The sequence below is a fragment of the Podarcis tiliguerta genome (genome assembly GCF_965153285.1).
Source record: "Podarcis tiliguerta genome assembly, chromosome: 9".
NCBI classification, from domain to species: Eukaryota; Metazoa; Chordata; class Lepidosauria; order Squamata; family Lacertidae; genus Podarcis; species Podarcis tiliguerta.
Genome location: NC_139542.1, coordinates 60,382,675 through 60,406,890, shown reverse-complemented (window position 1 = coordinate 60,406,890; position 24,216 = coordinate 60,382,675). Strand labels below are relative to the sequence as shown.

The 24,216-nt window shown below is 47.7% G+C and overlaps 1 protein-coding gene across 1 annotated transcript in view; it reads left to right on the top strand.

Annotated features, from left to right (window-relative positions):
• The window catches only part of DTHD1 (death domain containing 1), a 33,994-nt gene extending 12,965 nt beyond the window's left edge, over positions 1-21,029 (top strand). The window contains exons 5-12 of the mRNA XM_083458113.1: positions 992-1,236; positions 5,988-6,152; positions 7,230-7,519; positions 8,086-8,330; positions 16,608-16,665; positions 18,737-19,247; positions 19,483-20,563; positions 20,615-21,029. Of these exons, the coding sequence (XP_083314239.1) occupies positions 992-1,236; positions 5,988-6,152; positions 7,230-7,519; positions 8,086-8,330; positions 16,608-16,665; positions 18,737-19,086 (1,353 nt within the window). The 3' untranslated portion in view covers positions 19,087-19,247; positions 19,483-20,563; positions 20,615-21,029. The remainder of the gene's footprint in view (positions 1-991; positions 1,237-5,987; positions 6,153-7,229; positions 7,520-8,085; positions 8,331-16,607; positions 16,666-18,736; positions 19,248-19,482; positions 20,564-20,614) is intronic.
• Positions 21,030-24,216: the final 3,187 nt, after the last annotated feature.

Sequence of the window (24,216 nt, the reverse complement as noted above, 5' to 3'; positions counted from 1 at the left end):
GTTGGGGATCAGTTGAGCTGAGCGTCAGTCCGTCACCGCTCACCCAACCAGCTCCCCAAGGCTTGCTGGCCCTGGTCCCATTTCAGAGATTGGACAAAATCGTGGCAAGCCCCAGGATTCCTTTAATGGAATTCCCTTCCAGCAACATTGGAGGGCCAGGCACAGCCTATCCTGACCCCTCCACCACCAGCTTTTTATAACCAATGCCTAACCGCAACCTTACAAGTTGTGACGAATTGCTAAGTAGTAGGCAAAAACCAAATGGCACCAGCCAATCAGCCAAATGGCAAAATTCCTACTAGGCCCCTGCACCAAGGCAGATGACCCCATGACAGGCAAAGCAAGGTCAACCGAAACACAGGGCGAGTGGGCGGGTGATCCGATGCACTCTGCTAAAGAGAAAGCCCCAATATTTAAAGACTATGGTCCCACCCACCAATTTGCTAAATGCAATTTCCCCCAGCAACCCGGTCAGCCAATCGTTGCACTAGGCAATAGCCATTAACCTGCCTGGAAACACAGGGCTAGCCTGGTGGCCCACACCGCAACCCGCACTCTCATTTTAGGGAGAACACGCTTTCCCCTAATTCTGGTAGGTATTTGCTCCACAAACAGGCTGCAGTCCTGTGTAATCTCAGAAGGATGTTCCACTATGTCCAATGGGGTGTACTTCCTAGTAAGTGTGTTTAGGTTTACAGATGTAACCTATTGATACTGTGACAGTGCAACTCATTAAAAGCTGCATGGCATCAATACAGACACATTGTGAAGGTTTTATTTATTAAAACATGCTTCATGTTGACTAATTAAATATAGATAGAATGTCATTTAAAAACATCCTGCTAGAAAGAATATTTGTAACAAGGTGAATTTAAGAGGGTGGGGAAGCATTTATATTTCACTGGTATGAAGGCAAATTTCAGAAATGTAGATTTTTCTGGCAACAAGTGATGCTAAAATCATAAATCATAAAACCACAATATTTATGCAGGTGCAACCAATTGAGCCATCCCTGATCTCCATGTTAAAAACAAAGAACGACATCTATCATTCAGTGGTGTCTACTAGCCCTCTGGTGTATCTGCAACATCCTTCATCGCGGCCATTCAACAAATCCATCACAATTATTCTGCCTTGCCCTCCAAATCATGAAAAGAAGATGGAAGGGAATGAGAAAGACCAGGGGCGGGCTATGAGTGCATCCATACCCAGAGTTACAACTGTGCATCAATTTCGGTGAGAGAAAACAGTTCCTTGGAAACTATGCATTTGTATTTTTTTTATTTTTAAAAAATACAACAGACATTAAGTTTCCAATCTTTTAATGGATTTTTTATAGTATGGTTATTCTTTTTTCCCCATGCTGTTTTTTAAGTGATTGTTTTTAAAACTTCTCTTGCTGTCAGTTTTTATTGTATTAAGATGTATGCTCATATCCCAGAGAGCTTTTCTATGCCCAAAGCTGGTATATGAATACAGTGGTACCTTGGTTCTCAAACTTAATCCGTTCCGGGAATGCGTTCCAAAACCAAAACGTTCCCAAACCAAGGCGCGCTTTCCCATAGAAAGTAATGCAAAATGGATTAAAAACAACCCCTAAAGCAGCAATTGAACATGAATTTTACTATCTAACGAGACCATTGATCCATGAAATGAAAGCAAGAATCAATGTACTGTACTATAAAATAAATAAGACAGTATTGTAGATGTTAAAAATAAAAATTATTTTTTTTCTTCTTCCCTGCACTGATGATAGTTATTGTTTGGATGTGGGGGAGGCTTTTATCCATTTTTGCAGTCACACAATCAATCAATCAATCAATCAATCAATCAGTAGCTGAACTGGGTTCCACACAGTCACAAAAACATATTAACTTAAAAAGCCCTCAAAACAAAAACATAAAATAAACAGCAAAAACAAAAGCGACAAACTTTATCCATTCCAGAAGTCCATTTGACTTCCGAAATGTTCAAAAACCAAGGTGCAGCTTCTGATTGGTGCAGGTGCCCCGGAAACAATAGCCAACAGCCACATCGGACATTCAGCTTCCAAAAAATGTTAGAAAACCAGAACACTTACTTCCGGGTTCTCAGCATTTGAGTACCAAGGCATTTGAGAACCAAGGTACCACTGTATTCTTCCCCTCCCCCCATGCTGTTTTTTAAGTGGTGGTTTTTAAAATCTCTCCTGCTGCCAGTTTTTATTGTATTAAGATGTATCCTTGCATCCCGGAGACCTTCTGTGCCGAAAGCTGGTGTATGAATATTTTTTAATGAAACATATATTTCAAACCTGTTCCTGTAGGTACTCACTCTGCAGAGAGGGTAACGTTTTGTGTGTGACACAGCACCAGATATTACTGGACCCCAGACCCAATAAGGGGTGCATGGAGGGGTAGGGGAGGGATAGAACCTTTGGTGGGGGGACAAGTCATGCTTCTTCTGGGGGTAGTTTGTCCATTTCTGGTCCCCACCCTGCACTCAGCTCTCACCTGTGGCTCCTAGAGGCTGTCAGCATGTGACAGTGGCCACACCCCGGGAATGGTTTTGACTGGCCGGTTAAAGGGTAGCTGATGGCTCTCAAACCATTAGGGTCTTCCCCTGCATGTGAAGACAGGCTCTGGTGGATTGAGTGGAAGGGACCAATAGCGGGACCAATAGTCAAGAAGGCGGTTTCTGCACATGCTGCAGAGGGAAATGAGAAGGGCTCATCAACCTGGGAGTGGAGTTCAACTCTGCTCCTAAATTTCTACTGCCTTGCAGGTGTCAAGCTGTAGGGAATAGGCTTCCTCCCCCCGTGGCAGTAGATAAGCAGAACAAAGGAAAGTCTTCTTACCAGTTAGAAACTTTAATAATCACAGTAAGAGAACAAAGAACATCTCCTAGAAATGGCGGTGCTCCCACTTAAGGTCCACACCCCCTTCCGTCCCTATTAATCCACGTCACTTCTACTTCTTGTAATCTGAGTCTATACCCTCTGTGCGCTTTCGGTTCTAAGACTTTCTGAGCTCTTCATGACCTTGGGGATAGTGGATGAACGCTTTCCAGAGACAGTGAAACTGTTAACCCTCTCTCTCCCAGTGTTTCTTCTCCTAGCTGTTCCCCATCCAGTATTTCCCAGCTTCTGCCTTCTGAACTATGCCCCTCTGCAAACCACTGTTCCAAATCTATTCTGTCCTCCTGCTCCTGGGAAGATTCAGGATCCGGAGCAGGAGCAGGAGCAGGGGGAGGGGGAGGCTCCCACCATTCTTCCTCAGTGTAGCCCTCCTCAGCACAGTCTCTGACAGCAGGACATCTTCAGGAGAAGAAAAGGCTAAGGGGTAAACCCTACACATATTCGGTTGGATGGAACCTTGTATGCCTTCTTTTGGCATCACAAGCCAAGCTGGTGCCAAATGTATTGCTCTGCTTTCCTTTGGACCATATCAGCAAGTCTTGTCCTCTGGGCAGCTCAGGACGTCCATACAAAGTTCAGCTCCTTAAGAGTTTCAAAAGCCAGCCTGAAATTTCTCAGCAACCTTTCCTAGGTAGCTTCCGCATTTGATTTGATTTATTTTTCTGTAATCAAATTAGATTCCGCCACCCCCCTCTAAAAATAGCATCCAACCTGCTAAAAGGTGTGGCTTCAGATACATTCCAGAAAGTGGTTTTATTTAAACAAGAGGGATGTAAAACAAAACACTGCAATATGGAATGCTGCTCTTCTGGATTCCAGTCACTCTGTTCCATTACACGCTGTCCTCTCAGGTTTCCATTTCCCCTGTCAACAGTTGGTCAACAAGGTGAGACTGGAAAGTTCAGTGAATGGTCACATAAATCAGACAGCGAGAAATATTCGAATATACAACCTTGCAGGCCTTCAAAATAAGCCCCCTCTGATACAATGTTCGTAGAACTGTTGGAAACTTCTGGAGAAGTCCTCTTTTCATACTGCTTTCAGTTCCCTCATCACAGCAGTTGGATTTGTAAAATGTTACAGTTCTCAGTTTTGGAAATCCTGTGGGGCCAGATCGGGAGAATATGGAGGGTAGGACAACTCAGTAACGATTTCACGTGCAATATGCAATTCTTCCACCATCGTTCGGACGGACAAACACTGATCCCGCGTCAATAACTCACAAACTCTGTCAACATTTGCCTCCGTTCTTCTCATTGACGCTCTGCCATCTTTGATGGTTTTCCACCCTTCACAGAAATGCTTAAACCACTCATACACTGTCTTTCGTGTTACAGCTTCAACTCCGTACACAATTGTGAGCATTTCATGGGTTTCTGATGCTGATTGTATGTTTGAATATTTCTCACTGTCTGATTTCTGTGACCATTCACCAAACTTTCTGGTCACACCTTGTATGTTCACTGAGCACATTCAGTCTCCACTGAGCAATTGTTGGGGGGGGGGGGTTGCGGTGGAGCAAGTCTCTTCCACTTAGCATTTTTACAGAAGTGTGGTTTTTTGGTTTTTTGGTGTTGTTGTTTTTTGTACTTCTGTAAATCTTGTGATTCCTCCAAGACTCCTGACTTTTGTGCATGGGTGGTACAATTTTGGCTACCCAAGCATTGGCACCCAGAACCTGAACACTGGAAATAATGTGAAATGCTAGCTTTAACATAGGCCATTGGTGGCAGTTATGGAAACCACCAGCGTTGACTACTGACTAGAAAGGATGCAAGGATCTAAACAGAAGAGGTTAACCTTTCACTTTGGACAACAGAACTAGCTCAGTTAGTAGAGCACAATACTTTTAATCTCAGGGTTATGGGTTCAAATCCCATGTTGGGCAAAAAAATCCTGCATGGCGGGGGTTGGGCTAGATGACCCTCATCGTCCCTTCCAACTCTACAATTCCTTGAAACAGGCTATATAGCAGCTTATGCAGAACAACAAACCCCTGTGTTGCAAACTTAACACAACAAACAATACAAGCAATACAAAGACCAGTATACTAGATAGCACTGCAATTCTTATTGCATGATATACATGATTTAGTACAACAAAAACAAAATGTGTACACTTGTAAATTCTCTAATATATTAGAAATCAAATGAACACACGTCTGTCAATCTTTGAAAGTCCGTAGAAGTATAATAAGTCTATAGTTGAAATAAAGTAATAGATGCTATCCTGTGGGCTAAGTGGTAAAACTTTTTAGGCCTTCATGGTGCCGAAGTAGTAATTGAATAACAACGTAGGACAGTGATCCCGGATAATCTGACTGTTTCGCTGGAATCTTCTTCAGCACAACTACAAAAGAATTCAAATATGAAACAATGACCTGTGTACACAAAAACTATATAAACTTCACACATTACAACCCATATGCTACAACTACAATAAGAAGAACAAAGATTGACAGACATGTGTTCGTTTCATTTCAAATATATTAGAGAATTTACAAGTGTACACATTATGTCTTTGTTGTACTAAATCGTGTATAAAGGTAAAGGGACCCCTGACCATTAGGTCTAGTCGTGACCGACTCTGGGGTTGCAGCGCTCATCTCGCTTTATTGGCCGAGGGAGCCAGCGTACAGTTCCCGGGTCATGTGGCCAGCATGACTAAGCTGCTTCTGGCGAACCAGAGCAGCACACGGAAATGCCGTTTACCTTCTCGCCAGAGTGGTACCTATTTATCTACTTGTACGTTGACATGCTTTCGAACTGCTAGGTTGGCAGGAGCTGGGACCAAGCAATGGGAGCTCACCCCGTCACGGGGATTCGAACTGCCAACCTTCTGATTGGCAAGCCCTAGGCTCTGTGGTTTAACCCACAGCACCACCCGCGTCCCAAATCATGTATATCATGCAATAAAAATTGCAGTGCTATCTAGTATACTGATCTTCATGTTGCTTGTATTTGTTGTTGTATAGAGCAGCTTATGCTATTTTACAGAAAGAGATTTTCAGATTCTCACAAGTGTTTTAATTTCCAGAAAGCTGTGGTTGCTGTTGTTTTGAAAGTAACTATTGACTCTTGTGATTCTCCAGAGCAATGAGTGCCTCTCCGAGAAAGCATGGAGAGAATCTCCAGGGATCCTTAAAATTACTGGGATACAGAAGCAGAGAAGAAGAATGGGCCGTGTTGGATGAGATTGCGGTGCAAAATGCACGGAATGGCCTCGTGTCGTTTGAACTGGACGAGCCCTTAGACAGGTGAGAAAAATCAAATATTTTCCATCTGCAGATGCGGCAGTGGATTTGCTTGGAGAAGACATTGGTCCTTGGGAGTGGGGCTAAACCATCGTCGCACTGCATCCATCTTCACTCTTGGCTTGGTAATGTCTAAATATGGCTCAGCTTGCATTTGCATAAGAAAGTCATCACTATGAGGCTATAGAAAATGAATGAAGGAATGTGAAAACCAGCCCTGAAATTCACAGTGTATCATGTATTGGACACACTTCAGATTTATTCATTTTTTAATAATGTTCTTTAATCGAATGATGTCCCTTCTTAATATATTTAAACACGGAGACGGTAGAATGTACAGAGAAATGTTATTGATCTATGTATCAGATAATCAAAGTATAGGTTTTAGCAGTGGCGTAGCGTGGGGGTGCAGGGGGGGCCGGCCGCACCGGCCGCAACATCTGGGGTTAGGGTTAGGGGGCGCAAATCCACAGGTTAGGGGGCGCAAATCCACATGTTAGGGGGCGCATATTACTTGCCTTGCCCCAGGTGCTGACAACCCACGCTACGCCACTGGGTTCTAGTTTGTATACGTAGTAGCCAGGGACGCTGGCCTATGAATTAACTCTAAGAATTATAACATGCCGTTTGGAGGTACTGTATTTGTTTATTGTAAGAATATGTCTAATTTTTAAATTGGATTAAGGGTGTCATTTGTAAGTGCGCTCCCAACTGATGTTGCTTTCTTTAATATGAATTCTTGGATCTGAGTTACATCCTATGCCCTTTGAAAATGTGTTTTTTGGGGGGCGGGGCTATTGGGTTGTTTTTATTTTTATTATGTATTTTGTGGTTTTATATCTTGATTTTATACTGTGAACTGCCCTGAGACCCCCGGGTATAGGACAGTATATAAATTCAATAACAGCAATAATAATATTGCACCAATGAAATGGTTGAACGTACTGAAATGGTTTTCCTAGTGACTTGACGCAAACGAAAACTGCATCAGTCACAACTGACAGTTTTGTTTGCTTGCTTCAGCCCAAGAACACACGTTCAGATCCACATATATTTTCTTTCTCTCTTTTTGAAATGCAGCTTCATTATCCTTCGCCTGTCCTCTTCTGTGGATAACACACATTTAGTTCAGCTTGTTAGAAATATGGAGAAAGACATCTACACCACAATGGTGAAAGTGGTGCTCTGTCGGAAAAAAGAAGATCCGTACAAGGTCGCTGTCTTACTCGTCCCATCCAAGGAACTGAACTTGGAGCTGCAAGGACTGCGTGAAGAAGGTTTCTCTGGTCCTCCTGATCCCTCTCAGCAGTTCAAGCTGAGAGAAGGGGAGCAGGTTTATTTTAGATTTAGCGGAAATATTCATGCTTCAGGTAAATCTGTTTCCTGCTCCACAACTACATTCCATGTAAGTGGCCCATTCTGAAGGGTACAAATGCAGGAGGGGGTAACCCTGTCCCTGTGGCCCTACACGCCTTATGTCTGGGTTGCATGTGAATGGACACAGTGTACTAATAGATGAACGCACCTAGGACTCAGTGACATTAGGAAAGAAACAGTGATTTGAATGCGCTATAAACACACAACACCAGATGGCGCCAGAGAGCAGGAAATTAAAAAACACGGTTTTCCATAGGGATTTTTTTTTCTTTGTTAAAACAGTCTAATTTCTGCCTGTATTTAGATACACTCATAGATGTCCTCTAAAGAAGGGAGGAGCTGTAGGTTCATACAGCCCCTTCAGAATGTGTGGGTGGTGGTGGAGGAGAACAGTTGTGGCATTTGGGCATCGAGGAGAGAATGATTGAAGGGCGCTACAGCCAATGAGAAAAAATGTGCTAAAAAATCAAGCATGCAACACTGGTGAATACTGATCCGTTGCATCAATTTAATCTTATCTCCTCCCCCCAACTTTCTCTTCCCCATGGCGTATATTCAGATGATGGGGCGGCCTTTGGGAAAAGCTACAAGCTTACTTTTCATGCGCAGAGAAAGCCACGGCTTGACCTGCAAATCAAGGAGGTGGATGAATTTGGCAATTACAGCTCACCGCATTACAAAGGAACTGCCTTGTTCTACAAAGTGAGCAAAGAAGCCATTGCTAAAAGCTGGGAACAGCCTCTTTTGCCTGAAGAGCAGCAGCAGCAAGACCTTGTCTGCAAATTGGCTCTCACCTTGCCAAAAGTAAGTTGTTTACCCACATTCTCAATTTATTTATTTATTTTCTTTATTGAATTTATATGCCGTCCTATACCCGCAGGTCTCAGGGCAATTCACAGAATAAAACCAAGATACAAGAACCACAAAATGCATAATAAAAAGTAAAAACAACAACCCAATTGCACCCCCCCAAAAAAACTACATTTTAAAAGGGTATAGGATGTCAAAGGGATCAACCAAAGGCCTGGTTAAAAAAGGAATGTTTTTGCTGGGTGCCTAAAGGTGTATAGTGAAGGTGCCAGGCGAACTTCCCTGGGGAGAGCATTCCACAGATGGGGAGCCACTGCAGAGAAGACCCTGTTCTTGTGCTGCCACTCTCCAGACCTCTCGAGGAGGAGACACACGAAGGAGGGCCTCAGAAGATGATTTCGGGGTCTGGGTAGGTTCATATGGAAAGAAGCGGTCCTTGAGGTATTGTGGTCCTGAGCCATTTAAGGTTTTATAGGTCAAAACCAGCACTTTGAATTGGGCCCAGAAACTAATTGGTAGCCGGTGCAGTGAGACCAGGATGGATGTAGTATGCTCAAACTGTCTTGCTCCGGTGAGCAACCTGGCCGCTGAATTCTGCACTAGCATGTTTCCGAACTGTCTTCAGAGGCATCCCTACATATAACGCATTGCAGTCATCTAACCTAGAGGTTACCAGAGCATGGACAACAGTAGTTAGACTATCCCTGTCCAGAAAGGGGCAAAGCAAGTGTTCATCTTTCATAAAAGGAGGGATAAAACTGTTTTTTTGGGGGGACGCGGGTGGCGCTGTGGGTAAAGCCTCAGCGCCTAGGGCTTGCCGATCAAAAGGTCGGCGGTTCGAATCCCCGCGGCGGGGTGCGCTCCCGTTGTTCAGTCCCAGCGCCTGTCAACCTAGCAGTTCGAAAGCACTCCCGGGTGCAAGTAGATAAATAGGGACCGCTTACTAGCGGGAAGGTAAACGGCGTTTCCGTGTGCGGCTCTGGCTCGCCAGAGCAGCGATGTCACGCTGGCCACGTGACCCGGAAGTGTCTCCGGACAGCGCTGGCCCCCGGCCTCTTGAGTGAGATGGGCGCACAACCCTAGAGTGTGCTGGTCCCGGGGGTAAGGTACCTTGGGTGTAGCAAAGTCCACACGAAGAGGGGCAAGGTCCGAGGCAGAGTGCCGGGCGGTGAACAGGAACGCTGGAACAGGAGGCTGTGCAGGGAACAGGTACACCGGATGGTCGGGAACAGGAGGCCGAGCAGGGAACAGAAGTACCGGATAGTCAGGAACAGGAGGCCGAGCAGGGATCAAGAACGCAGGAAGGTCCGAAGCCAACAACGACGTTGCTCCCGCAACCTGGGGCCGGGCTGACTGGGCTTTTATCCTCTTCTAAGGCCAGGGGCGGTCCCGGCCCCCAGGAGCCCCGCCTCCTCTGGCCTTAAGGCGAGCACTCCTCCTGGGGGCAACCAGTTCCCTTCGCCTCTCTGCTCTAAACCTCTGCAGATCAGGAGAGGCCGAAGGGTTACTGGGCCCCGGAGGAGGCTCACCTGTGGCCACTGAGTCGTCAAGCCTCTCTGGGGCCAGAAGGGCTTCACCTGGGGCCAGCTCCTGATGCACTGCCACAGGTGCAGGCTCTTCAGCATCTAGGCCTGGCCCCAGTTCAGCCGGCCCTGGAGGCGGGGACTCCTGTGCAGGCCGGGATTCCTCTGTTTCATCCTCCGAATCGGAATCCCAGGCCATCACACCATCCCCCCTCCCAGGCCCCCCCCTCAACCGAGGGTCCGGACCCGGCTTGCCGGGGTACGTCGCATGGAACTCTCGGAGGCAGGCAGGTGCGTGGACGTTGGCCGCTGGTTCCCAGGAACGGTCCTCCGGTCCGTACCCCTTCCAGTCAATGAGATACTGCAGCTTCCCCCTGCGGTATCGGGAGTCCAGGATGCGTTCCACCTCGTACTCAGGCTCTCCCCGAACCAACACTGGCTGCGGTCGGGGACGGTTCGGGTGGAACTCGTCGGGTGGGGCCACCGGACTCAAAAGGGACCTGTGGAAGACCGGGTGAACCTTCAGGGTTGCGGGTAACCGGAGACGAAATGCCACAGGAGAGACTTGGTCTACGATAGGGAACGGGCCGGTGAAGCGGGCGTCCAACTTCCGCGAAGGTCGAGAGGGGTGGAGGTGGCGAGTGGAGAGCCAAACCAGGTCACCGACGCGAAGTTCCGGCCCCACCTGGCGGTGGCGGTCGGCCTGGGCCTTGTACGCTTCCTTGGCCTGGTGCAGTTGCTCCACCAAAAGCTGTTGCTGGGACTGGAGCTCTTGAAGCCACTCCGTCACCGCCGGGACTGCGGATGTCGGCAGCACCTCTGGAAACAGCCGTGGATGATAACCATAACTGGCCTGGAACGGGGTCTGCTGGGTGGACGCATTCACCGCGTTATTGTAGGCGAACTCCGCCAATGCCAGGTGGTCGACCCAGTCATCCTGCTGGTAGCTGCAGTAACACCGGAGGTACTGCTCCAGCACCGCGTTCGCCCGTTCCGTCTGGCCATCGGTCTGTGGGTGGTAGGCTGACGAGAGGCAGACCTCCGTCCCGAGGGTCCGGTGTAGTGCTTGCCAGAACCGGGATGTGAACTGAACGCCCCGGTCGGACACCACGCGCTCAGGTAGGCCATGCAGGCGGAAGACATGCTGAAGGTACAGCTGAGCAGTTTCCTTGGCTGTGGGTACAGATGGACAGGGAGCGCAGTGCACCATCTTGGTGAAATGGTCGGAGAAAACCAGAAGGCAGGTACAGCCACGAGACGAGGGTAAGTCCACTACAAAGTCCAACGAAACCGTGTGCCAAGGGTGCGGTGGAACTGGCAATGGCTGAAGTAGGCCGGGGGGTCGCCCGGTAGGTCCCTTGGCGCGCCGGCAGACATCACAACCAGCAACGTAGCGAGCCACGTCAGCCTTCAGGCGGGGCCACCAAAACTCTCGACTGACCAGATGGGTGGTCCGATACCGTCCAAAGTGCCCCGCTGCTGGGGCATCATGGGCCATCCGGAGAACCTCCAGCCGTAGTGGCCCTGGCGGGATGTACAAACGACCGTGGTGCAGCAGAAGGCCCTGATGCAGGACCAGCCCCGGATACTGTGGGCTGGACCCTTCAGCCAGCTCCCGGAGTCGTTCCTGGGCCCAAGCGTCGACCCGCTGCTGTTCCCGCACCCGAACCTGCAGCGGCTGCGCCTCCTGGGTGGCCAGGAATGCAGCCGGAGGTAGGATCGTGGTGGGTTCTGCTTGCTGTACCGTGTCTGCGTTGTCGTCAGGTTTCCGGGACAGGGCATCCGCCTTCTGATTCTGAGAGCTAGGGATGTAGCGGATCCGGAACTGGAACCGGGAAAAGAACAACGCCCACCGGATCTGTCTTTGGTTCAGCTTGCGGGTGGTCTGGAGGTACTCCAGGTTCCGGTGGTCGGTTCTCACCTCCACCGGATGTCGTGCCCCCTCAAGATGGTGGCGCCAGACCTCAAAGGCTACCTTGATGGCCAGTAGTTCCCGCTCCCACACAGTATAGTTACGCTCCGCTGGTAGGAGCTGGCGGGAATAGAAGGCACAGGGTAAGAGTGGCGCGTCAGGACCAATCTGTTGAGACAAGACGGCACCGAGAGCCGTACTGGAAGCGTCGGTCTCCACCACAAAGGGTCGAGAGGGGTCAGGATGTTGTAAGATTGGTGCCCTCTGGAAACAGGCCTTCAACCCCTGAAACGCCTCCTCTGCCTCCTTGTCCCAGGAAAACGGCGTCTTTGGGCGCAATAGCCGGGTCAACGGGGTGGTGCGATGAGCATAATCAGCGATGAAGGTCCGGTAGTAATTGGCGAACCCCAGGAAACGCTGTAGGTCCTTGCGGTTCCGGGGTGCCGCCCATTCTTGAACCGCTGTCACCTTCCCCGGGTCCATTTGCACCCCATCTGGAGAGAGCCGGTGACCAAGGAAGTCCACAGTCCGCTGATGGAACTCGCACTTGCTGAGCTTTGCGTACAAACGGTGCTCACGCAAGCGCTGCAGCACGGTCCGGACATGCCCCTCATGGCGAGCCGGGTCACGGGAGTAAATCAGTATGTCATCCAAATACACCACCACGTACTTGTCTAACAGGTCCTGAAACACGTGGTTGATGTAGCGTTGAAACACAGCAGGCGCGTTGCACAAACCGAAAGGCATAACCAAATATTCGAACTGCCCGTACCGGGTCCCAAACGCTGTCTTCCACTCATCCCCGGCTCGGATCCGAATCAAGTTGTAGGCCCCCCGGAGGTCCAGCTTGGTGAACACCTGTGCCCCTTGCACCCGCTCCAGCAGCTCCGAGATAAGGGGCAAGGGGTACCGGTCTGGGACGGTAATTTTGTTCAGGGCTCGGTAATCATGGCAAGGGCGGAGTTCCCCACATTTCTTCTTAACAAAAAGCACCGGCGCCGCGGTGGGCGAGGTGGAAGGCCTAATGAACCCACGCTCCAGGTTCTTGCGCAAGAAGTCCTGCAAAGCCTCGCGCTCTGGCTCTGTTAGGGAATATAAGCGACTCACTGGTAAAGGCGCTCCGGGTTGGAGGTCTATGCCGCAGTCAAAAGGCCGATGCGGCGGCAGCTGGTCTGCCCCCCGTTCCTCGAACACGTCCTGGTAGTCCTGGTACACGGCTGGGAGCGTGGGTGCTGCCTCCTCTGAGGGCGCGGCCGCCAGCGTTCCGGATTGAGCATGGGAACATGGGTCTGGGAAGTGCACGGTCCGTTTGACCCAGTCAATCTGAACGTTGTGGGCCTCCAGCCAGTCCATCCCGAGCACCAGGGGGAAGCGGGGCATAGAGGCAATGTCCAAAGTTCGCAACTCCCGGTGCTGCTGGAGACACAGGACCAGAGGCTGGGTCTCCTGAGTAACGGCACCTGAACGCAGAAGTCGTCCGTCAATCGCTTCCACCTGGACCGGTACTGGCTTGTTCCGAAGTGGCACCTGATGATGGGCGGCAAAAGCAGCGTCCATATAGGAGCGGGTTGCCCCTGAATCTACCAAAGCATGGGTGAGGATCCAGGGCCCACCTGGAGGGTATAAACGTACCGAAACCATAAGATGTTGCAAGTCCATTGGTGCGGGCCCATTCTGTACGGTTTGGGACCCCCGGTAGCTAGGGCCATCAGCTACTGGGGTTGGCGGTTTCCCTGCGGCTGGCGTTTCTCAGGGCAGGACCGAGCGAAGTGTCCACTTCCGCCACAGTAAAGACAGAGATTTCCATCCCGACGCCGCGCCTTCTCTGCGGGGGAAAGGCGTGGCCGCACTGCCCCGAGCTGCATAGGCTCCTCCGTTAAATCAGTTGTGACCGTGGGGCTGCCGGAAAAAGCTGGTGCCGTGAACTGGAAGTGTCGGCGACCCCGGGCCTGACGACGATCCTCCAACCGGTCGCCTATTTGTAGACTCCGTTGAATGAGAGTGTCCAGCGTGGTGGGGCGTTCCATTGTGGCCAACTGGTCCAGTACCTCGTCCGAAAGCCCTTCGAGATACTGGTCCCGCAGTGCCGAGTCATTCCAGGTCAAGTCCTGTGCCAACAGCCGGAACTCCGTGGTATATGTGGCCACCGTGGACTTGCCCTGTTTCAAATGCCGAATCGCCCGGTTGGCTTGACTCTCTTTCTGGGGGTTGCCGAACGCGGCCTCCAAACGATTGCAAAACCCCGTATAGTCTGCCAGCAAGGGGGAGTCTTGCCTGAGTAGCGGCAACGCCCACTTGGCCGCCTGGTCCTTTAACAAGCTAATCAAAAAGTGCACCTTGGTACGGTCGTCAGGAAAGTTCCGGGCTCGCCCCTGAATATACAGTTTGGCCTGGGCCAGGAACATGGGAAAGCTGGCCGGGGCTCCATCAAATTTCTCAGGCAAAGCCACTGGGTACTTGCCCGGAGCCGGGGCGTCGGCCCCAGAAGCCGGTAGGGCTTCCAAGCGTTGCTGAAGTGCCTCAACCGCGTCACTGAGCTGCTGCACGGTGTGAGACAAGGCCTGGTTCTCCTGGGCCAAAGCCACCAGTGCAGCCGCCTGTTCAGCCATGGCCTCTGGCTCTTCCCGAACGCACCCCGACGAAGGGGGAGTGCGGGAGGGTGCGGGAGCAAACTGTGCTGGTCCCGGGGGTAAGGTACCTTGGGTGTAGCAAAGTCCACACGAAGAGGGGCAAGGTCCGAGGCAGAGTGCCGGGCGGTGAACAGGAACGCTGGAACAGGAGGCTGTGCAGGGAACAGGTACACCGGATGGTCGGGAACAGGAGGCCGAGCAGGGAACAGAAGTACCGGATAGTCAGGAACAGGAGGCCGAGCAGGGATCAAGAACGCAGGAAGGTCCGAAGCCAACAACGACGTTGCTCCCGCAACCTGGGGCCGGGCTGACTGGGCTTTTATCCTCTTCTAAGGCCAGGGGCGGTCCCGGCCCCCAGGAGCCCCGCCTCCTCTGGCCTTAAGGCGAGCACTCCTCCTGGGGGCAACCAGTTCCCTTCGCCTCTCTGCTCTAAACCTCTGCAGATCAGGAGAGGCCGAAGGGTTACTGGGCCCCGGAGGAGGCTCACCTGTGGCCACTGAGTCGTCAAGCCTCTCTGGGGCCAGAAGGGCTTCACCTGGGGCCAGCTCCTGATGCACTGCCACAGGTGCAGGCTCTTCAGCATCTAGGCCTGGCCCCAGTTCAGCCGGCCCTGGAGGCGGGGACTCCTGTGCAGGCCGGGATTCCTCTGTTTCATCCTCCGAATCGGAATCCCAGGCCATCACATAGAGTCTGTCAAGACTGGCCCGTACGGGCAGGGGTACCTTTACCTTTATGTTGTGCACACTGCAAGTCCGCCACAAAGCAAAACACACTCCATTCTTGCAACCCTGCACTGTGTCTTACATTTAATGCTTTCCCTCATCCATCAAATTCCTGGATATGATCAGCATCCGTTGGCAGGTGCCTCCTCCTTGCAACTTAAAAGTGGGGAGATGGGCAGTAGGAAGGGGGTGCGGTAGCCAACTTTCCCCTAACCTGCTTCCCCCCCCCCAAAAAAATGACAAAAATGCACCTTGGGGAAGGGATTGTGGGTGGAGAGATAGCAGGCAGCTGAGGGAAGCCATTCAATGGGCAGCAAGTGGCACAAAGGGCCATTTTCTCTTTTTTCTTTCCCCCCCTCTTGCTTGGCAAGAAGTGAGCTGCACCGTATCATTTGTAGCTGTAGAGAGAGGCCCAGAGGCAATTTTCTTCTAACCACTGTTGAGCAGGAAAAAATGATATTTGCACAACTCACCTGACACATCCACGGGGAAATTAAGGTGAAGAAGACCTTGATTATGCTGTGATGTAAGGGCTTCCTATACAATGGTACCTTGGTTTGCAAACGCCTTGGTACTCAAACGCCTTGGTTCCCCAATGCCGAAAACCCGGAAGTACGCGTTCCGGTTTTCAAACGTTTTTCGGAAGCCAAACGTCTGATGCGGCTGTCGGCTATTGTTTCCGGGGCGCCTGCACCAATCAGAAGCTGAGCCTTTCAAATGTTTTGTAAGTCAAGCACACTTCCGGAACAGATTAAGTTTGGCGCTTTGGTTTTTGCTATTTATTTTGCTTTTTTTGAGGCTTTTTCAGATAATTTGTTTTTGTGAGTGTGTGGAACCCAGTTCAGCCACTGATTGACTGACTGTGTGACTGCGGAAATGGATAAAAGCCTCCCCTCTATCAGTGCAGGGAAGAAGAAAAAGATTCATTTTAATTTTTATCATCTACAATACTGTCTTATTTATTTTATAGTACAGTACATTGATTCTTGCTTTCATTTTATGGATCAATGGTCCCGTTAGATAGTAAAATTCATGTTCAATTGCTGTTTTAGGGGTTGTTTTTAAAAGTCCGTTTTGCATTACTTTCTATGGGAAAGCACGCCTTGGTTTTGGAACGCTTTGGTTTTGGAACAGACTTCCAAAGTTTGAGAACCAAGGTACCACTGTAGATGAAAAACAGTCTGCTCACACTGGGGGTGGAGAAAAACCTTCCGGCCACCTTTCCCCTCTCAGTTACCAGCAGCAGACTCCATGTTGGGAAGCCAGGAACCCAAACTGCTCCATCCTGCCAGCTGAAAATGTAATCTACAAGCATATGTATCTTAATCTATACAGATTCAACAATGTCATTAGTTTTTTGGTCTTTGGCACGAATGCCCCCATCTCCTTTGCTAAAGCAACACTGACTATTGCTGGCTTCATGTTTGCTTCTCTGATCCCTCAGTCATTATTCTTTCCCTCTCTGAACACCTTTTCTTGTACAGAGGGAAAAGCTTATCGTTCGTCCACAAAGCACAAAAATAATGTCAACCAATTCATCAGGTAAGAAGACTCCCTACTCCCACCTAGAGATGGAAAGGCCTGGGGGGAAACCAGAAAAATTGGAGGGGGGCCATTTTGTTCTGGGGGGAAAATGAAAAAAAGTGTGTGGTATGTTCAAACTATATCAAGCTGTTGTTGTTATTTTTTCAATTTTTGCAGGAAAAAAATGGCTTTGGAAAAAACTGGGGTTTTTTCCTTTTTTTGGGGGGGGGGGTCCAGGCCTTCCCATTTCTACTCCCACCCCAGCAAATGGTATACCATGTTTTCACGCATGTTTCCTCTGAAATCATACCCTGTGAATTTAAGGACCGTCTGAATCCTAGCTGAGTAGCAACAGGATGTGATGAAGGGTGGATCACAATTCTGGATCACATTCCCAGCGTTCTTAGTGTTTTAACCTCAGGGCTGAATGTCATGTTATTCATTCAGCTTGTGTCTTCAAGTCCTAGGTGGATTCTAAAGGTAAAGGTAAAGGACCCCTGACGGTTAAATCCAGTTGTGAATAACTCTGGGGTTGCAGCGCTCATCTCGTTTTACTGGCCGCAGACAGTTTTTCCAGGTCATGTGGCCAGTATGACTAAGCCACTTCTGGTGAAACCAGAGCAGTGCACGGAAACACCATTTACCTTCCCGCCAGAGTGGTACCTATTTATCTACTTGCACTTTGACGTGCTTTCGAACTGCCAGGTGGGCAGGAGCTGGGACTGAACAACGGGAGCTCACCCCATCGCTGGGATTTGAACCGCCAACCTTCCGATCAGCAAGCCCTAGGCTCAGTGGTTTACACCACAGTGCCACCCGCATCCCTAGGTGGAATCTAGACACATCTATAAAACACTGTGAAAATGCTTTTTTAAATAGCGTTTTAAAATATATACCGTATTGCCCCAAATATAAGCCACACTTTTTTCCAAATTCCTACTGTGAAAAGTTAAATTGCGGCTTACATTTGGAACTGAGCGCTGGGCACCTGCCTCCTGGCACTACCGCCCTGAACAGGGGATGGGGGCAGCCAGCGCTGGCATGGGGAGGTAGTCCCAGGAGGCGGGCCACGCCCACAAATAAGCCTTGAATTTTAAAGGTGCGGCTTGTTTACAGGTGAGGCTTATATTCGGGCCAATACGGTATATTGAATTTGCCGTAAGCCCACAATCGCCATCTAGTGTCACATTTGTATAATGCACTTAAAACGCACCTAAAATGTTTTATTTACAGCTGTATAGCTGAGTCCCTTGTTGCTGCTTCTTAGCTGCAAAATAGCTGCCAGAGGAGGGCATGTTTTACAAAGGAAAAATGGCAGGCGGGAGGTGCCTTTCATTATCCCCTGTTTTTCTTTCTTCCTGTGTGACTTCAACAGCACTTTGCACAGGTGGCGCAGCAATGGCCCTGAAAACAGATGTGAAGATTGTGCAACCGGCTATTGTGTGATTGTGGTTTGTTTAGGAAATAGCAGCCACGATAGAGGAGAGGGTGAATATGAATCAGAACTACTCTGAGGGGAGAGAGGGGAACAGGCTCTAACCATTTGTCCCCACTGTGGTCCTGATCTAAGTTAGGTCCACCACAGAGCTGCAACCAAAGCCCAGCAACCGAAAAAGAATTGTGCAAAAATGCCAGTTGTGCGATTGTCGCCATGTCGGTTTTGTATCTCTGCCTGCTCTGCCCTTTCTTTCAAGAAGCAAAGAGGCTTAATTTCCTTCAAACCTTTTATGCTTATGATTTCTTCAATCCTTTAAAATACGATTCAGTGCCTTTAAAACAAAACCCTTAGCCACAAACTAGACTTAATGAACACTAACATCAGAGTGCTCTCTAAATTGATATAGTCTTTTATATACTAAGCTTTTATGCTCTTCCACATCCATTTAATGCTTCTAACCCTTATTTTAGATTATTTTCATTTATTTCAGATTCTTATAGTTTTTTATATATACCGTACCTTCTGTTTCAATACTTTTTAGCTTTCCGAAACATTTTACGGATTCTAAATTATTGTACTCCACCCTACTTATGCTGGTCTATGACCGTAATAAAGATTTGATGATGACTGTCTTAATATTTTTACTTGCAGATGCACTGTGGGACAATTTACTTTACTGGCTGTCACACGAGCTGTCGGAAGATAACGCTTCTTGCCTCGCTCTCTGTCTGCCTCTCCACCGAAGCACTCTTCCGTTTATTAAACTGAAGTGCCCTGATAATCTCACCGAGCAGATCTATGAGTTCCTGTGCTTCTGGAAAAGGAATCTTCCGCGATCTGCTGACAAGCTCCAGCTCCTCTCCCGCTATCTCTATAAAAGTGGCAGAAGCGATCTTGTCGAGGATCTCCGGTTCAAATGGGAGAGCAAAGTTTTCTGGAGGAAAACTCATTGTCACCCTGATTTCTTTAGTAGGCCAGTTGGAGATGGGGAGTCTATGTAATTCTCTCTCTTTTTTTTACTCTTTTCGAATGACTGCTTCATTTCAGTTGTGAAAAATGGAAACCATTCAGGAGGGAGATGTCAATAGTTAGATACGTATATTTTAACACTGTTTCATTTGCTCGGCAGTACATTTCTCTGCCAGGCCTGTAGACAGAAATTGTTAAGTTGTGGGTGAACATATCAGACGACACAGCGATTCTTCAAACAGCTCTTCTTTATTCAAAGGCCAGAACAGAACAGAACTGAAGGGTTCAGTCAGCCTGCTCCAGTACAATGTAACTGTAACAATTTTTAAAACTATCCAATCACTGAAAGTCACTTTCGATCCCTTATTTGCATAACTATCTACAGTATCCCCCTGCTGGCCCAGGGTGAGAGCTTCAGTACATAACAGAAATCATACCTATGTGTGATTTTGATGGGGACCCAAAAATCCATGGGGGCACTGGGTGCTTGTCAGCAAAGTTTTACTCAGAGCAGACATATTTAAATTAATGAACATTACGAACTTAGGCTTATTAATAGGTCTGAGTAAAACCTAGTTGAATACAGTGGAACATTGGTTGTCGAATACTTCAGAAGGCAAACAATTTGGAAGCCAAACGCCAACAATCCAGAAGTGAATGCTTCTGTTTTTGAACGCGCCTCAGAAGTCAAACAGCTTCCGAGGCATGTTTCTCCATTTTTTAAAAAGGAATTTGCCGACCGGCCATTGCACCTCAGTTGTTGAACGTTTCGGAAGTTGAACGGTCTTCCGGAACGGATTACGTTCGACAACCGAGGTTTCACTGTATACCACTCATTGCAAGCAACTGTAAAAGCTGCTTAATGTATTTATATTAAGGATTGCATTTGCAATCCTATACCAACTTTCCTGGGTGCAAGCCCCATAGAACTCAGTAAAACTTGCTTCTGAACAGTGCTTTTTTTCGGGAGGATGCAGGGGTATGCATACCCCTAAACATTTTGTACTTTTGTCCATTTACTGTATTTATTTTCCCCCATTTGAACTATAAAATGGTGATTTCCATGAATCAGAATGAGAGTACCTCTAAACATTTTTTTTTTTTAAAAAAAGCACTCACTGCTTCTGAATGCCCACTTTAAACAGTTGTAGCCCCCCCCCCCCAAAAAAAAAAAGAATCTGGGGGACTGTAGGGTGGTGATAATTCTTAGGGGACTCCTATTCCCCTTAAAAGGGTAAAGGACTCCTGACAGTTAAGTCCAGCCGCATACGACTCTGGGCTTGCGGCGCTCATCTCGCTTTACAGGCCAAGGGAGCTGGCGCTTGTCCACAGACAATTTTCCACCTGTCATGTGGCCAGCATGACTAAGCCGCTTCTGAGACAATTCCCAGACTTTCCTGGAAAGAAGGATTGGTTATTAAACCATCTTGGGGATTTTTGCTCTGAGTGGGGAATAAGGACCTCCCAACTATTCTCAGCACCCTTAATGAAGTCCCCAGTATTTGAGCAGTTTGTTCCCCAAGTGTCTTTCCTTAAATATCTCACGTACCTTTCAATGAGCCGGGGATTCATCGCATCCTGAGCCCCTCAGCCCAGCAGACTGGAGCTCAGGATTTCTCCCACAGATGGTATAGCATGAAGCCAAACCATTCATGAGAAAGGCCATTTAAATGTGGCAAAATACACTTCCATACCCTATCCGGGAGAATAGAGAAGCCCACAGAAATACAAAAATTGGATTTTAAAATTCAGGTTAAGTTTCCAGCTTTCAATCAGAAGTACTCAGTGCTTTTTTTGGGGGGGGGATGCATACCCCTAAACATTTTGTGAATCTTTGCAGTTTTGTCCATTTACTGTATTTATTTTTCCCAATTTGAACTATAAAATGATGATTTTTCTTGAGTCAAAATAAGAGTACGCCTAAACATTTTTTTTAGGGGAAAAAAGCACTGAAAGTATTTGTGTTTAACCACAAGATGGCCTCGGTGTCTGCTTTTTCAAAGAAAAACATGGTGCAATGTAGATACAGAAAGCTGAAATAAAAAAAGGGACTTTCCTTTTTAAAAGAAGAAAGAAATCCACCAGGATGTTTTCCACAAGTGTTTTGTAAACCAAATGGTTATTTACACTGACAATGAAACAAGCAGTATAAATGAACTTCACAATTGTAGTTTCAGGCTTGAAAATGCTTTTTGTGAGTACATAAAGTGTTTCAGAACTCAACCGTGGTGTTTCTATCTGTGCATAGGATTTATAACCTCCATTGGGTGCTCCAGAAGCAAACAGTGTCTTAGAAACCTGCATCTAGAATCAGTGGATGCATTCAGCAACCCTTCCCAGATGGTCAGATACTCACATGTGCCAAAGAGATGCTTTATGTTTAATGCAAATGAAACTGACTTTAAAATCCGCAGTAACTATTCTGAAGCTTTGTGATTTAGGGCTTTCTCAGTTGTTTTCTATACTAGGTGGATCTAAGTATTAAGTCATCAGGGTGTGCATTTAACCACTTTGTAAGATGATGTTAGGGATGCAGGTGGCGCTGTGGTCTAAACCACAGAGCCTAGGGCTTGCCGATCAGAAGGTCTGCGGTTCAAATCCCCGCGACAAGGTGAGCTCCCGTTGTTCAGTCCCAGCTCCTGCCAACCTAGCAGTTCGAAAGCATGAAGTGCAAGTAGATAAATAGGTACTGCTCCAGCGGGAAGGTAAACGGCATTTCCGTGCGCTGCTCTGGTTTGCCAGAAGCGGCTTAGTCATGCTGGCCACATGACCCGGAAGCTGTCTGCGGACAAACACCGGCTCCCTCGGCCAGTAAAGCGAGATGAGCGCTGCAACCCCAGAGTCGTCCATGACTGGACCTAATGGTCAGGGGTCCCTTTACCTTTTTAAGATGATGCTAACAAAAATTAATATAGTGTACATAAAAGGAAAGAAGATGATGAGCAGAAGGAAAAAAGTTCTGGAGAAATCAAAATTAAGAGTGTTTCCCAATTATTTGCCATTCATGATAATTCATTCATTCACAGTCATTCCCATGAAGTTACATGTTCTGGCTATGCTGATATTCAGATTTTCCAAAAATGGATGAGCTGTATTGGTATCTGAAAATAGTCATGCTCCAAACAGCATACATACCTATTGCTAGTTCTACTTGCTTTCAAAATGAATATGTGCAGATTGTATATTAAAAACACAAAGCAACAGGATGTAATGTGATAATTATTCAGTCTCTCTGTTTTATTCTTTAGGATCATGGTTCACAAAAACATTAGTATCTCCTGGGATTAGCAAATCTACCCATCTCAGTTTCTCTTATTTTTTTCCAGTCCTAAGTTCAGTTCTCTACATTTCCACATTCAAATATGATTTTGTTGAAAGTATTCATAAAAACTCACCAGCATTTTAATCCAAATTTCTCCCAATACACACATTTTTTGCTATGTTACCTAAAATACACAAGCAATCATCCCTAATATAATGCATTTTTGCAGACATTGCTTAATTGGAGAACAGCATTGCAAAAGAGTGGAGAAGAGCAAATTTTTAAGGATGGCTCTGTTTTGGTCCATGTATTATTTTGAAAAGTATCAATTAGGTAGGTTTGCCTTTAAATGCAAACTTAATTGAATTTTGCCCTATCTCCAGCTTCTACTCACAATCAGTATGACCAGTTGTCTACTAATCCTGTCCCAGCAATGATATGAGCTCTGTGGACAACAGTGATTTCAGTGCAATTGCTCGGTTGCTTACCGGAGCAAGACGGTTTGAGCATATTGCACCGATCCTGGTCCAACTGCACCGGCTACCAATTAGTTTCTGGGCCCAATTCAAAGTGCTGGTTTTGACCTATAAAGCCTTAAATGGCTCAGGATTGCAATACCTCAAGGACCGCCTCTTTCCATATGAACCTACCCAGACCCTGATAACATCTTCTGAGACCCTCCTTTGTGTGGTCCCTCCTCGAGAGGTCCGGAGGGTGGCAACATGAAAACAGGGCCTTCTCTGCAGTGGCTCCCCATCTGTGGAATGCTCTCCCCAGGGAAATTCACCTGGCGCCTTCATTATACACCTTTAGGTGCCAGACAAAACTGTTCCGTTTTAACCAGGGGTTGATCTCATTGACATCCAACACCCTTTTAGAATGTGGTTTGGGAGGGACGGTTATTGGGTTATTGGTTTTGGTTTGATTTTATATGTTGTGGTCTTGTTTGTGAACTGCCCCTGAGACCCCCGGGTATAGGGCAGTGTATAAATTGAATAAATATTTTATTGTATTTTAATGTTCTGTTGGAAGCCACCCAGAGTGACTGAGGAAACCAAACCAGATGGGCGGAGTATAAATAATAAATAATAATAATAATAATTAAATAAATAAACAAAAAAATAAATTTACTTCCCAGGAAGGGCAGCATTCACTGTGAGGAGCACTCAATGGCTTGCCATTTTCTGCTCATTCCACTATGGTAAATAGAGGAGGGAGAGATTAGGCAGGCTGCAGGAGTTCCTGCCTGCCAGAGCATCTTTCTTTCAGGCCCAGTTTGGCAATCAGAAGCTATTACAGGCCTCTCCATTTCCCAAGTTCCCTCGCCTGCCGATTCACTGGAGGAAGGATGAAAACAGCCCACGGTGGTTAATGACTGCCACCCCGTGATCAGAAAGGACATGGTGAGCCTACAGTCAGGAAAGGGACGAATCCATTCAAGGCTTGTGGCTGGACCTGGGAGGTTGTCCCTGTCCCTCTCGCCCTCTCGCAGGCTTCGCCCGAGGCCACCTTTAGGTCTCTGATGCAGATCTAGAGTGGCACGCTATCATTCGCAGCTGCTGGCGGGCAACATTTCCACGCGGGTGCCTCCGCCAACTGACTCACCCAGTGCTCAAGCTTCGCTGCCAAATGCAGAGATGAGATGGAATCCCTTTCTTCAAGGGGCTGTTCTGATGACTCAGAGGACCAAAAATAAGAGAAGAGCTCACTTTGAAATGACTTCCTTTCACACTTGAGCTCAGGCAAATTTGTGTGGCAAACATGCTCTCTAGAGCTCAGAGTCAAAAGCAATGGATGCAAGTTAATACATAATTGGGATTTTTTTTTTTTTTTTTAAGTGTAATGTTATAGACAATGTTTAGATTCGGAGGTAATTAGAGATAAAGATTCTATTGACATG